General features: G+C 40.9%; 1 protein-coding gene across 1 annotated transcript in view; it reads right to left on the bottom strand.

The window, feature by feature from the left end:
- The window catches only part of PCSK1 (proprotein convertase subtilisin/kexin type 1), a 40,345-nt gene that overhangs the window by 15,645 nt on the left and 9,766 nt on the right, over positions 1 to 14,934 (bottom strand). Inside the window, exons 5-9 of the mRNA XM_032846096.1 lie at positions 13,703 to 13,779; positions 8,114 to 8,202; positions 4,957 to 5,129; positions 3,663 to 3,875; positions 1,053 to 1,153 (exon numbers count right to left, since the gene is read on the bottom strand). Coding sequence (XP_032701987.1) covers positions 1,053 to 1,153; positions 3,663 to 3,875; positions 4,957 to 5,129; positions 8,114 to 8,202; positions 13,703 to 13,779 — 653 coding nt within the window. The remainder of the gene's footprint in view (positions 1 to 1,052; positions 1,154 to 3,662; positions 3,876 to 4,956; positions 5,130 to 8,113; positions 8,203 to 13,702; positions 13,780 to 14,934) is intronic.

The following is a 14,934-nucleotide window of genomic DNA, read 5'->3' as shown; positions in this document are numbered from 1 at the left end:
GACAAATGACCAAAGAATAAAAGATACTGAGCTTCATTGCTAATGAAATGAAGGCATATAAAGTTGAGATACCATTTTCTCCTATCAATAGCAAACATTTAAAAGATGACAAAAGTAACTTTGGTAAGTAAACTTGTGCTTTCACATATACACTGTTGGGAAAATAAAATGATACAATCTTTCTAAACAGTGACTTGTCAATGAGTACCAAAATCATTAAAACATGTATATCCTTTGGGACGCCTGGGTGGCTCAGTGGATTAAAGCCTCTGGGATTGGGCTCTCTACTCAGCAGGGAACCTGCTTCCCTTTCTTTCTCTGCCTGCCTCTCTGCCTACTTGTGATCTGTCTGTCAAATAATAAAATCTTTTAAAAAACAAACAAACATGTATCCCTTTGATCCAGAAATTCTAATCAGGTGTGTTTGTCCTGAGGAAATTATCAGAGATGACAACCAATGTTTATGGATAAGAGTGGGCATCTAATCATGATTTGAAGACCTTAATATAATTTGCATTAATATAATGGGATACTACAAAAAGATAAAAATTCTGTTTTTAATTCTCCTGTCCTCTGATATGTTAGATCAGCTCTAGGACTGAGTTTATATAATCTGAAAGGAAAAAAAAAAAAGAAGTTCTATAAGCTTTTTGTTCCCAATACTACCCACAGGAAGTTATCTGCACAAAGTCGTTCCTGGTGGGAAGAAACAGAAGTGAAAAGGCCTTGCCGCTGTGTGGGAGGGAAATTGGGAGGAAAGCGTGAATTTGTAAAGGTCAAGAAACACTGACTTAGCCAAGAGAGCATGCTCTTAAAAGATTATAGGATAGATATTTAAAAATGACAAAATAATGTGTGTGCAGAGGTCTTCACTTTGAAAGGTGTGTGTGTTAAATCTACATTAAAATTTAAAAGGAAGAGAACTTGTTTTTATGATTATTTTTTATCATGTCCTAAGTTTTCTATTGTAAGCATAATTCAGCAAACAAGACATGCTGTTAATAAGAAGAAGGAAAGGCAGCAAAGGTGATTACAAGTTTCCTGGGCCTTACTTTGCTTCCAGCGCCAGAGCGAAGATGCCAGCAGCCAGGGGCGCTGAGGCCGAGGTGCCCGTGTGGGTCTCTGTGCAGTCGTTGTGCAGGTCAGCACTTGTCTAGGTAGCATCCGGAGGGAAAGAAATGCGGGAGAACACGTGAGGAGTGTGCCCCTGTCCCTGGGGGTTAACCCTACCTACGGCAGCATCTGCTACGATCAGGAAACTCAGCTGGTTGTCTTCCCTACTTCCTCCTCTAAACCACAGGCGGATGTTTGCCATCTGCTGATATTTTAGTTCCCTCTCCTCTATATGCAACTTGTCTATAATTCTGGCATCAGGCTGCCTTTTCTGGGGATGAAGTACTCCCACTATGAATATTTTCTCTTCTGAGATTCCCAAATGAATTGCTGTCTGTGAAGAAGGGACAGTTTCAAAATCACTGTGAATCATGCTGGCCCATTAATCAGCAGGTCCATTGTGTCTAGTCTGGCATATTTAGAAATTCTGCCTCATGCAAAATTCCCTTTTGCCTTGAGATTGACATTTGACTACCTCTTCGGCACAAGGGTGGAAAGCCTCTGACTTGGGCCATTTGAGCTACTTGCACAAAATGTGTTCAGTGTGTAGTTTGCACTCACTGTTGACATAGTTTGATGGCCCTGAGTTAGCGTCCATATTTGCATTTCGGCGAGAATGGTGTTTTTCAGCTGAAAAGTATGTTAGACTCTGATCTGGTTTCAAACCGTAAAACTGCTACTCAGTAGATGTGTCCCCACAGGCACGTCCCTCGGTTTCCCCATCTGTAGAATGAGGCTGACATATCCTGACTCAGATGCTGAGGCCAAAATGAGATCCTGTCTGTGAAAGCATTCTTACACAATATTACTGCACATAAGGAATTACCCGGGCTAATTTTAGCTTAATGAAGAGGTTGACGAAATCAAAGGCAAGAAACCAAAAAGACTTCCAATCAGACTGCCTTAAGGACCGTAGTGGTGCTGGCTGAGCAAGTTGTCAGGCCAAAGAATTACTAACAAGACACCCACCCGGGCTCCCGCGTTATCATTTTTAGCTAGAGATTTCAATGTGTGGGAGGGAGGTGTAAAAAAATAATTTGTTCTATTATCACCTCCTTTGGCTTCCCACTTGGAGTCGCTGAATTTCGCAAGTTATGGTGGCACTGCTCCTTAGAGAGCTGCGGAAGCGAGGCCTCCCTTTTTCCCTACTGACGCATGTAAGCCCCCAGAGCTGACTGAGTTGAGGACCTGGTTTGCGTAAGACAAAGACTACATTATTGCCAGCGTCTCAAATAGAATCCACCAGCTGTCTTCTCCGCTGGCTGATTTACCTAAGGAGAGAGCTTTACGAAGATGGAAACTTCCTCTGGCTTCAACGCGCGATAGCTCGGCTGAGGGCCAGTCTGTGAAATGCTGACTGAAATGCCTACCAGGCCATTTTCAGAAAAGCAACTCTAGATACCCCCAGGGACAACAAGAGCCAGGGGTCTCTGAGCACAAGGGGAACAAATGTCTGATAGGCCTCCTTCAAAGGCTATCAAATAGGCCTGCCGTAAACAATTTCTGGGTAGAACATCACCATCTATTATTTGAGTAATGAATATAAGGGCATGAGAGGGAGGCCAGTGCTTCTAAATTGAGCCAAGGGTTTTACCATCTAAACTAGACTAAGTTACAGAAACAGAGTTCCAGAATAGTGATCCTCTATGGAAAAGAGCACTGACAGGTGTTGGTTTTTGTTTGTTTGTTTGTTTGTTTGTTTTGAGATGCCATTCATAGGAATTTACACACATTCCAACGTCTAACTATTATAGGGTTCACTCACACTCTAATTGGATCATGACCTATTATTCCACTGAGATTACAATGTACATGCTTTAGCCAGTTGGTTCTTTCTGTATCAGGAGTTAAATTTGGGACATTTTAGAATTAAAAGTACCTTTCTCCATTCTCAGATCCCCTGAATGACCCTTCGTCAATGTGCCCTTCAAGGGAAATCCACTAATTGCCCTTGGCAGTCTGACTCATGGAAGAGAAGGCACAGCCAAGTGTGAGCTAGAGATGCTCTCTGGGTATATAATCTTCCTGAGCTGTTTATTCAGCAGCTAATAAGTTCATCTTGGGGGAAAGTTAGACTGTTATTTTCCTGCAGGTCACCCATTATTAGGAGATGAAGCTAGGGTGTGCTCTGTATTTTTATCATCTGCTAAAGAGCAAGCCAGACCATATCCCCGCTATTAAAGATCAACAAGTCCAAGGGCGGGACAGGCCCTACAACCCTGAAATCTTCTTTAAGGCTATTTTCAGGGAGGCATCACACAAGCAGAATAGACATTTGGATTCTTGGCTGTATGTAATGACAGCTTAGTGGCTTCTCAGGGGCAAGTTTAAAAACGACAGGCAACATTGTCTTGGCAGAGATGTCATTACCCTTGAGAGAGAAAACTTGCCAATATACACCGGCCTTTCAGGGGAGTATGGTGCGAGTCTCCAGCTGAGCCCTCAAGCTTAAGCAAATCAACTTTACCCAAGGTACTGACCCAAGGATCTTGTGGGACATGAGCCACGCTCTCCTACCTAAGCAGAGGAGTCAGACAAAAGCAACGTACGATTCGCTGGTCGGTGTAATCCCCACTGCTGTACGAGGTGGCCAGGGTGGAGGAGCACTTCTCAGCATACCAGGGGGACAGGCCTTGCTGTGAGGCGCTGCTGATGGAGATGGTGTAGATGCTGTCCGTGTAGCCGTCACAGTCACAGTTATCACCCTGACGCCCCCCGTTCCCAGAAGCCCACACGAAGATGGAGCCCTTTCCTTGTCTCCCCTAAAGGAAAAGCCAGACTAGATCACATCTGTCATCTCTTGGGATCGCTTTCATGCCCCAGTGAAATCCCCCACAAATACATGCAAGAGGTTCTCCGAGCTAGTTATTTGGAGTCGGTTTCAACGTCGGGTCCTCCGGCCTCCCTGTGGGAAAGCTCATGAGGCTGCAGCCTCCGGGCTGGGACTCTACCAGGCTACCTTCCTCTGGGCCCTCTCTGACATGGGTCTGAGGGAGAGTTTTTCTTTCTTTTCCTCACTGTGCAGGCCCTTAGCACTCTGGCCCTTAGCACTTGCTCATAATTTTGCACTCCTCCCTTGGCTTATGTCACCGTGTTTGAATCTTTGAACTTCCTCTCTTTCTTGCTGCTTGCATCTTCTGGCTGACTGATAGAATGACAAAATCAGGCATTATTCAGATCTGTTTTGCAGCTGCATTAAAAGGGACTCTTCAGCTGAATGCAACTCGTCAAGGCTACTCTTTCTATGACTTCTCAGTCTGTGCTCTCCGAAGTTCCTACTTTTGTTTGATCCTGTGCAGAATGAAGCCTTAGAATCCTGGCAAGAGTAGAGTAAACAGAGCAATACCACCAAAGCACAAGTCCACACCTGGCATGTACAAAATGAGAAGTAGCACGTAGCTTTATTTAAGGATGCATTTCTAAAGATTGGAAAGAAGTCTGGTTAGTAGTTTCCCTAGTGTACAAATCCAAAAGCAGCAGGAAAATGAGAAAGGACCTATCCAGAGTATTTCTTATTTTAAATTTATTTTATTAAATTTTTTCTGATTTATTTACTTTTTTTTTTTAGTTTTTTAAAATTTTATTTCCAGAATATTTTTTAAAGTAACTATTCTAAGAGTAAAGAATCTATGTTGCATGTCAGACCCAAATGGGGAAAACTCTCTGGACCCTTAACTTCTGTCCCTCTGAAGAATGATTTTGCTCTCTAAATGCATTTCAAATGGTAAATAATGACAAGAAACTCAAAGCCATTTCTTTCCATATAAGCTAAATGTTTGTCCCTTTCCTTCCTATCCAAATGGTCATGTTTCACTTCAGGTGGATCTGTGTTAAGCATCTTACCTGCTTGACACCATATTCAAAAGCTTTCTGGGCCAGTCGGCCAGGCCCCTCCACAGTTTTCCCATCATCATTAGGGCCCCAGCTGGCACTGTAAATATCCACATGTCCGGGATTGAAGCCAATTGAACTGGCTTCAATAGCATCAGTCACAATGCCATCCAACATTCTTATGCCTGAACAGTAAATCAGACAAAAAACACATAAGTGGATGTCAGCATGTACATGTAGAATGGTGTAATGCTCTTAATATTAATTTTATTTTTCTTAATATTCATTTTACAGAAGGCTCTCAAAAGAGTAAAAAACAGGGTAACCACTGGATCTCAAGTGCCTGTGATCAGGCTGCTAATGAGCACAGACGGAAGATACAAGTCACTGCCTCCATAAGCTTTGGTATCTGCCCTTTAGAGATAACTCTATGCACTAAGCAGTGACCATGATTGGTACTGATTACAAAATGTCTCCCCTCCCTTTGCTGTCCCAACAGCCTGAAAATGACAAGACAGCTTTTGAAAAAAGGCATTGAACAGCCCTCCCTTGACCTGTCTGTTCATGACTACACCACGAAAGACTGTTGCCTAGCCTGTGCCACACGAAGGATTCTGTTTGGGACACTGTGTGGGTTGAAAAGATCTACCCACAATAGGAAACTAGCAAATAGGGAAAGAACTCTTTTTGTTTCTGAGCCCTGATTAAAAATAACCCAGAGGCCATTCTTTTATGTGTTTGTGAGAAACCTTTTCAAGGAACATGCTTCCTTTTCTTCTAAATAATCTCAAGGATGAAATCATTGCGGTGGATTTTTCTCCTGAGGGGGAATCATTTTTCATTAGGAGAAGGCAGACGCAGTAGCTCTTTGTACTTCCTAACAGGCTGTCACCTGTCATCAGACTCATGCATTCAAGAGCCAGGAAGGCAAAAGCAATTTAGACAAATACGGACAGCTACCCAGTTATTCCTGGCTTCAGACTGATCATGTAGTAGAGTGCACAGCCTCATATTTGCATGCTATTATTTACTATGGAGCATAGGTAAAAGAACATGTAATTAACATAATTAGCGAAACTCATATTGATTAAAACAAAACTGGTTAAAAATTTACTTTGGGAAAAAGAAAAAAATCCAAGCTCTACTTACTAGCTGTGTGATCTTGGGCAAGCCACTTAACATCTTGTGCCTCAGTTTCTTCAGTCTTTATGGGGATGGTAGCAGCTTATGTGCATTGAGGATATACTATATGCAGTGACCATGCTAAGGCCTTAAAGGTACAGATTCCTCTATCATTAGGACAATGATTTGAGGTAGATGTCATAATTTCCCCCATTTTACAGGTGGACTATAAGTCCAGAGAGGGAGAATGACTTGCTCAGGGCCACCCAACTTGAAACTGGGGAGCTCGGACTTGAATCCCAGAAATTTGACAACCAAATCCCGCCTGTTAACTTAGAGCACACCACGTGTAATGTGTTGTAGAGTCAGTGGTGCCTAATAAGTGAAACGTATTATTAAAAAATGCATTCGGGGCTAGACCATCAAAGGGTGGAGTCATGAAAAAGTCTCAGCGGACTTGGAATCAGAAGTCTTGTGTTTTACTTCTACATTTACACTGCCACAAACCAGCTGTTACCTTGAGAATTTTGTTCCTGATTACTTCTCTATAAAATGAAGGGATCAGAAGATTCTCTTGCAAACTATAGCTAGTTCATCATGACTTAAAATGTGAAGTATTTCTCTAGGTGATTACCTGATTTGTGCTTCTGCCTTCATTTTTTTTTTAATTAACATAGTGCTTTAAAAAAAGGGAAAAAACACAGCATTTTGACAATGCTGATATCAGAGAAATCAGGAATGACACAAAATGTAATAGTGTGCTGTATTAGGGAGAGATTCATTATATGTGCCACGATGTGTGTTTATTTGATCTCTTAAAAAGAAATAATAATCAAACCCAATGTATACTTGTGCAGAGTTTTAAAGAGTTTTACTATCATTGGCATATTCTACAATTGATTTTTTTAATTGTAGTTTGGAAAACAAACTAAACGCAAAGTTGCTAGCGTAACTGTAAAAGCCCAAGATAGGGACAGTGAAAAGAGGAGAGACAATGATTATATTCTATGTGAGCCCTTGCTGGTCCACCATCCACCCATCTTCACAGGAACATGGACTGGGTCAATGGGTTCTCTTGTCTTCCCATGGGCATCAGTCAACTGAAGACCGTAGCAGGAGGGTGGGGGATGAGAGGAGAGTGAGGTAATCATTTGCTGGGATCCTCGTCGCCTAGAGGAAGCCCTGTTGTTGCACTCAAGGTCATAGCTCCTGTCCAGTGGTTCTTTCTCATGGCCCCAACTTTCTTCTGTTGCCACTGACCTCTCTTTCCTCTTGCTCCTTTAGGCCTAAAGATAATTACGTCTGTTTTCATTTGTTAGCCCTTGTTGGTTTCCCTTTACTATTTTTTTAAGTTTTTAATTTTAATTCCAGTTAGTTAGCATAGAGTTGGAAAACAAACTAAACGCAAAGTTGCTAGCGTAACTGTAAAAGCCCAAGATAGGGATAGTGAAAAGAGGAGAGATATTAGTTTCAGGTGTATAATATTGTGATAATTTCCCTTAAGGCTTGTAAAAATTTCCTCTATTTAATTGCCCCGATGGAATTTACCATATGTTTCTCCACAAAGACTCTGACTGAAACTACTAGATTTTAAATCTGTGCTGTCAAAGATAACCTTTGGCTTCTTCATGTAACCAGTATGCATTCTTTTATTTTCTTAAGACCATTATTTGCTATGAAATGAAGAATGAGAGAATTGAGAGGCAGGGAAAGTCTTTGCCTAAATTTACCTCCTCCTTCTGTTCCCTTAGCAAGCACTCAATAACAAACCCTTGTAAATTAGCACACAGAGAAAATTAGCTTTGGTTCAAAAGCTTTTCAACATTTCCATTTTTCTCCCCACGAAGATGTATAGGCTAAATTCAGCTATCATTTTTTTAGGAATCCAGAGCCATTGATTTGTTTTCAAATCACACTTAAATCCTACAGCACATGTTACATGGAATTCATTTCTCCTTCTGGTTATTGAAAACTCCCTTTCCCCCCTCATTTACACCAGGTGTTACAAAAAAAAGTTCAAAACTCTAGGAGCAACCCTCCGCTTTACCTCCAACTTTGGAATTGTATGCAACTCCGACCCCACACTTGTGATTATTTGCTTGCATGGCAATTTCTCCTGCACATCTGGTCCCATGTCTGAAGACGAAAAATAGGAATTATAAAACAGGAATGAGTGCAACTGTCATTTGCACATGAGTCCCTGGTACATGGCCATACTAATTTTTTGTCAACATTATTGCTGGTCTCCTGCCCGACAGTTTTAGATGAAGTGTAGGTATCAGATGATACAGGAACTGGAGCTGAAGTATGTGATTCACTTCCCAGCTTCTGCCCCTGACCAGTGGTGTGACCTCGAGTAAGTCATCTGTCCTCGGGGGTTTGTGACAACACATGCCATACTGCATGTAGAGAACTTGGAGTGGTGGCTAGTGTACTGTTTCAGAGAAATGGCTTCTGCTCCATACATTTTGGTGAAGTTGTTCCTCAATCCCTGTCTAGTGACTTCCTTGAATTAGGTTATCCTGGACCAGTCCTAGCAGGATAAATAGATTAGAATTCTCCTCTCAAGCCCTCTTCCCCCCACTCTAACCATCCTCCACCAAGCTAAAGCAACTGAGGGTTTTCTGGTACCGGGGGGAGTTTGAAATTTTCACAGGACACTACCAGCTAATTGGGAAACCAGGGTCATCCTGCAACTCTGATCAGAGCCAGAAGTCTGAACAAGACTGGTTTTGCCATCAGGCAAAGAGGATAATTGCTGGTTTCAAAGTATCTGGAGGGAAAAGTCCATCTCTAAAACAGCGCAGAGTCCACCATCAAAGCATCAATTCTGAAAATCTGAGGATAATCATCTTTTCCCACCACCCTCTGACCTTAAGAGGGTCAGTAAGTCAAGAGAACTTTAATGTGATTTAATGGCTTCATCCCGTAGTGGAAGCCCCTGGGAGCAGTGTAGAGGCTGTTGGTGCTTTGCAGGAGCCGCCATAGGAAAGAAGGGAAGAGTTAGCTCTCAGCAGCACTGCCAGCCACCTAGTTTTAGGCACTACTACACTAGACATCTGTTAATTTAGCCCAGCAGGAATATACAAATTCTACATTGACTACCCAAAATAATTCTGTTTCATTTCTCTCTCTCATTTTTTTTTCCTAAAGTACTAAAGATGATTTCTTGGTCTCCTTTTGCTAAATGATGTTTCTATTTCTTCATGTTAATACTGGAGAGGAATCCTAAGTCAGAACAATGTAATTATTTTTAATTCAAGGTCTTTCCTAATGTAGTGGACATCTGCTTCTTCTTCTTCTTCTTCTTCTTCTTCTTCTTCTTCTTCTTTTCTTCTTCTTCTTTTTCTCCTAGCATTTCCTCCTTTAGGGAAGTACTTTCTCATACTCCTTGTGATTCTGTCATGAGCCTCCTCTTCCCAGACAGCTTTCAAGGATTGTTGCATATTCTGGAGAAGAGAATTCTATTCTTTCTCTAGAATGTACAGCTTTGGGGCACCTGGGTGGCTCAGTGGGTTAAAGCCTCTGCCTTCAGCTCAGGTCATGGTCCCAGGGTCCTGGGATCGAGCCCCACATCAGGCTTTTTGCGTGGCGGGGAGTCCGCTTCTTCCTCTCTCTCTGCCTGCCTCTCTGCCTACTTGAGATCTCTCTCTCCTTATCAAATAAATAAATCTTTAAAAAAAAAAAAAAAAGAATGTACAGCTTTAAGTTCCATGTGACCCATGTGGATTTTGCTGCCAGGCCAAAAAAAAAAAAAAAATTCTTTTTAAGAATGTAGCTAATTGGAGGCAAGCAGCTAAGAGATAGACTGATTAAGGTCCTACTAGCATATTATTTGAGCTCTTGGATCTTGGAAAGCCCGAAGCTAGACCATCCCTTGGATGATTTTTTTTTAAATCCCCAGCTTACTTCATCTTTGAATTAGGATTCTCACTTGCAGCCTAAGCTGCCCTGACCTACACACCCATTCTCTGAGAATTGTGTGCACATTGAGCTCATAAAAGGAGCCTTATGCTTCTTTGATGGGTTAACTCTCTTTGCTTTCGTAGAAGGAGAAACTGAGTTGTCACCCTCCAGAAAGTATGTTTCTAGAAGTCACCACCCCCTCTATTTCCATTTCCCTAGGGCCAGGATAGCAGAATGTCCAGCCTGAGCCAGGATAGCAGAATGTCCAGCCTGAGCCAATAGAATCAAACTGTTGACAGACAGCACCTCTGTCCTAAGAATGATGCAAAGTGACAACACCTGTGATTTATCTCTCCTTACATACTGCAAATTATTTTCTTGAAAGGTGCAGTAGGATCATGGTACAAAAAAGGATTGATACTTTTCCCTCCTCTTACCCTCACTTCCCACCTCCACACCTTGAGAAAAACGGAAGGCTTTATCAAAGTGGTACTATGTCATTCTTTGTAGACCTGCAGCTTTTTTTCTTTCCTTAACTTAGGCTCTGAGATAAAAGAACTCTTTATTATTTTAGAACAATGGTAGTAACTGGCATTTAAACAAATTGATTTTTTAAAAAATTATTCCACAGGATAGTTTAAAGACTACTATTATCCTAGTTAAAATACCCTTGTCACACATGTTATTTAACTAGAAAAGTAATCTGTAATTGGTATTGAAATTCTGAATATAGATTCATGCCAGCTTAATAGTAAGAGTTACCTGCACTTTTGAGATTTTATTATTTAGTGATTCCTTTTTTGATTTGCAGAGGAGAATTCAAATGCAACTTCTATTAATCTCATTTACATAGTAATAAAGAACAGCAGCAACACAGATAGTTTGGAGAGATAATGCCCTTGGAATTGGGAGATAATAGGTCTCTAACTGCTATAAAGCCCAAGACAAAATGGAGCCATTCATTTTCTAAACCTCGGGGATTTATTTCTGACACATGCTAGAAGGGCAACTCTATTTTTTATTTTACCTTTTGTTAAATGATAGGGATGCTCCCTTTTTGGTGGTTAGGCAAGAGGACCCTGAGAGGTAGTTACTTATTGTGTAATTTTCAAAGAGCAGATTCTGAATTGGCTCAGAAAATGGACTTGTCTCTGTCACTGCTCCTCTCAGATGGTGTAATTCTTGTCATGTTGATTTCTTAGTGAAAGGAGGTCTGTCTTCGCTGCTAAATGAAGAGGCTTGGTCATCATCATCATAATCACCATAGCAAACAAAATTTTTTCTATGTACCAGATACTATACAAGCTAATTACATATATAAACTCATTTAATCTCCATAATAACCCAATGAAGTAGCTATTATTATTATCCCTTTTTAATAAATGATAAAACTGAGGCACTAAAGCAGTTAAATAATTTATTCAAGGTCACCCAACTTTAAAGTGGTAAAGCTAATATTTAACCCAAATCTAGCTGCCTATCCTATACTCCTAGATCTTTGTCTGTGTCACACTAACTGGACACTATGTGGGAGGTCCATGGCAGGCTTTGTTCTGGAAACTCCGTGTATTCAGGCACAAAGTAAGTACCATTATATGAGCTACTTCTTTGAAGGCTTTGGAGCCCTATAAATTGAGGGAAATGTGGCTATTGAATTGGCTATCCAGTATTATGAATATTGGATATAAGACTCCCCTTTTGGGGGGGAACAAGAAAGGGAAATCTGCGCCCTTCCTTCTCATGAGTAGAGAAACTCTTGAGACTATCATTTTATCAAGTATTTGGCTATCATGCAGCCACCACACAATTTATCATCCACACTGGATCCTGGGGCCAGACCTCGAGGACACGGCCTAGGAAGAAGGCTGACAGCTCCAGCTAATAGTCTCCTCAGCTGCACCCATCCAGCTGAGAGCAGATTTCTCTTTTGGTCTTGACCAAGGGGACAGAATGAAAGTTGTCATTTTTACTTTATTCTAACTTCTTAGAATAAACTGCCCCTTTCTTCTAAGAACTTATTGCCATTTCCTTAGAAGTTCTGTTCAGAAGGGTAGAGAGCAAGTGCCTTATCACCCATTTTGGGAGACAAAAGGAAAAATAGAGACAGGGAGAGAGGTCAATGAATTTCTCGAGGTCACCTTCTATACTGATAATTGGCAAAGCCATGACTACCAGCCAGGCTAACATTACAAGGTCAAGCTCCAAAGGAGCACACATTCCTCCTGCCCCTGCACTGCGTGACTTACAAATATGGCTGAAAATGTGTCTGGGGCTCCTGCCATAAGTTCCTGAGATATCCCAGTCTCCCTCAAGGGCACCCCCTGGTGGTTCTCATTGTATTGTTACTGGAGTATTCTAACTTCTAGGTATTGTTTCTAGTTAACCCCTTTAAGAAATAAACCCTAGAAGTAAATGGTACAGAAAGAAGCAATATCTTAGAACCCTCCCCAAGCTTCCCTTTCTCCCCAAGGAGGAAATATACATGCAGAAGTTGAGGTTAAGGGCATGAGCCTCAACTCTCTTCCTGGTGTTTGTTGGCCTTCTGGAGGGGGAAACCATCCAAAGAAATAACTTCCGGTCAACATTACTCCACCAACCACATGGGAATTCTGAGTGAGAATAAGAAAGAAAGGAAGAGGGAAGGATGGAGAAAAAGAGCAAGCAGGAGAGAATTCAGTTGACCCAAGTTGGGTAATAGTCCGAGAGAGAGAAAGCCATACAGAGAGAAAATGGAACCCCTTTATGTAGAATCTTTACATCCCAATTGTAACAACAAGCTCCAATTTTGCCTTGGTTTTTATCTATTCTGGGGCAAGTCTGGGTGGAGAAAATGAAGAAGAAATGAAAGAAGAAGAAATGAAATGAAGAAGAAAATGAAAATGAAGAAGGAAGTATGGAAGTCTTCTTGAAGTTTTGGGAGATATTGTAAAAGAAGGCTCCTCACATGAGACCATGTGGCTAAAGGATGAAGTCTCTTTGCAGCTAGGAAAAAATGGTTAAAAAGTCTCTTGCCTCTGGCTCTTTATTTGGCCTCTTGCTTCGTCAGGTCTGGCTCTTGGCCTCCCTCAACACTTTGTGGTTACTAGCAAGAATCAGGAGTCAGAAGATACTCTTTTTCTCTTCCCTTTAGTTTTACAGTACACAGCAAAAATTTGGGGAGAGACTACTGACTTGTCCAATGCCCCCAGAAAATGCGTTGGATTTGAGGGCCAGGCCTCAGAATACATCTCTGTTGTCTGGTATCTGGCCATACTTTTCTGAGGCAAATGGTGAGCGTGGCTGTGGCCACCAAAAGAAGTCATGGGAATTTGTTATCTTTGTCATCTATTTTTATTTCCACAACTAACACCAAATATGTTTGCTAATAGGAAAAGATTCATAGAGGAATTGCTAATAGGAAAGGATTCATAAAGGAATTGGTGTTGGAGAAGATGGGATGTAGGATTTTGCTCTTTAAGACCCAAACATTCTTTCTAAAGCTATAACTATCAGCACCATTTGAGGGGAGCATTGCATAACCTAAGAAGAAAGTTTAATTGAAATGTGGTCCTGGAAGCCAAAAGAAATATAAAAATAGAAATACTGGTTTCTGTTTTAAAAGCAACAAAATATTGTGGTGTAGATGGTGTGCATGAGAGCTGAAATATGGATCATATTTATAGTGTAATTTTCTCAAGTAAGATAAAAGCATTTTAAAGTACATATTCCCCCCAAATCCACATTTACTCACTTGTTCTCATTTGTGGGATCATAACGGGGAAATGGATCATGGTCATTATCGTTAAAATCGTAACTAGCGTCTGGATCCTAAAGAGACAATAGAAATAACCCTGTAGCATCATTTTAAAAAAGAAAAAAAAAAGTAGCACTTCCCAAGCCTTTTGCCCCTTTCCCTCCATCCTGGCTAATAGCTCAGAAATCTGCATTTCAGAGTTTCTGGCCCAGTTGTTGATCAGTTGTTATACCCATAAACCAGGCATAAAGGATGTACACAGAAAAGTGAGCAATCATCCAATTCTCAGTGAACATTAGCAAACCTATATAATTCCCTGAAGTTCATAGGATATTAGAACCAGAAGGAATCACAGTTTACTTAGTTCGACCACCTCATTTTTTAAAAGAGAAAACTGAGACCCAGAGAGGTTGAATGATTTAACTAAGCTCTAGAGCTAGTTAGTGACACTTGGATACTCATCTCTCTTAAAATTATAGGTGCAAATAGATGACTGTGGGGTGGGGCTCAGGTCTGCAGTGATCTCCTTCAGCCTTTCCAGTTACATGAAATAAACATGTAATTTAATTAAAAAGACTGTGCTTGAAATAGAAGACAAGCTTCTAGACCCCACCTCCTTTTCCAAACAGATTGCTCCACTTAAACATCTCCCACATAGGAATTCTGTTAACCAGTATTTTTCTCTACATTTTCCACATCTTTCAATAACTCCTATTTCTACTAATCTTTTTAATCTCTTCTTTTTCTTCCCTTATCCTTTGCTCTTTAGCTGGGGAATTTTGAAGGAATGGAAAGGATGAGAGAAAGACGAGGGACAACCTTAAAGATGAAACACTGATCTAAAGGCCTAAGATATCATGTAGTACTTAACAGACAAGCAGTTATCATTTACTTATTTTCCGTTCATAATAAACATTTCTTTTCTCAGCTTGCCATTTTTACACCAGGGGTGTACATTTTGAATTTGTATGGAAGGAATCTCGTTCACATAGTTTCACAATGTCAAAGATATTCACCTATAAAGGATGTGAGGAAGAAGACTGTGAAAATGATCTCAGGCATTATTCTTGATTTGCTTGTTTTAATGCCCCCAAGTACCAAGTGATGTAGAGTCTGAATGGCTTTTAATAATTTAGCTGGTATAGGTGCCTCCCCACTTCCTCAACACACGCGCTTTTGTGAAATCCTTGGCTCCACTGAATTCTTTCAGTGCTCACGGTACCAAAAAA

The sequence above is a fragment of the Lontra canadensis genome, unplaced genomic scaffold (assembly GCF_010015895.1).
Source record: "Lontra canadensis isolate GAN:19392208 unplaced genomic scaffold, GSC_riverotter_1.0 scaffold4, whole genome shotgun sequence".
Classification (NCBI taxonomy): Eukaryota; Metazoa; Chordata; class Mammalia; order Carnivora; family Mustelidae; genus Lontra; species Lontra canadensis.
The sequence above is the reverse complement of the archived record's forward strand: the minus strand, read 5'-3'. Positions and strand labels throughout refer to the sequence as shown.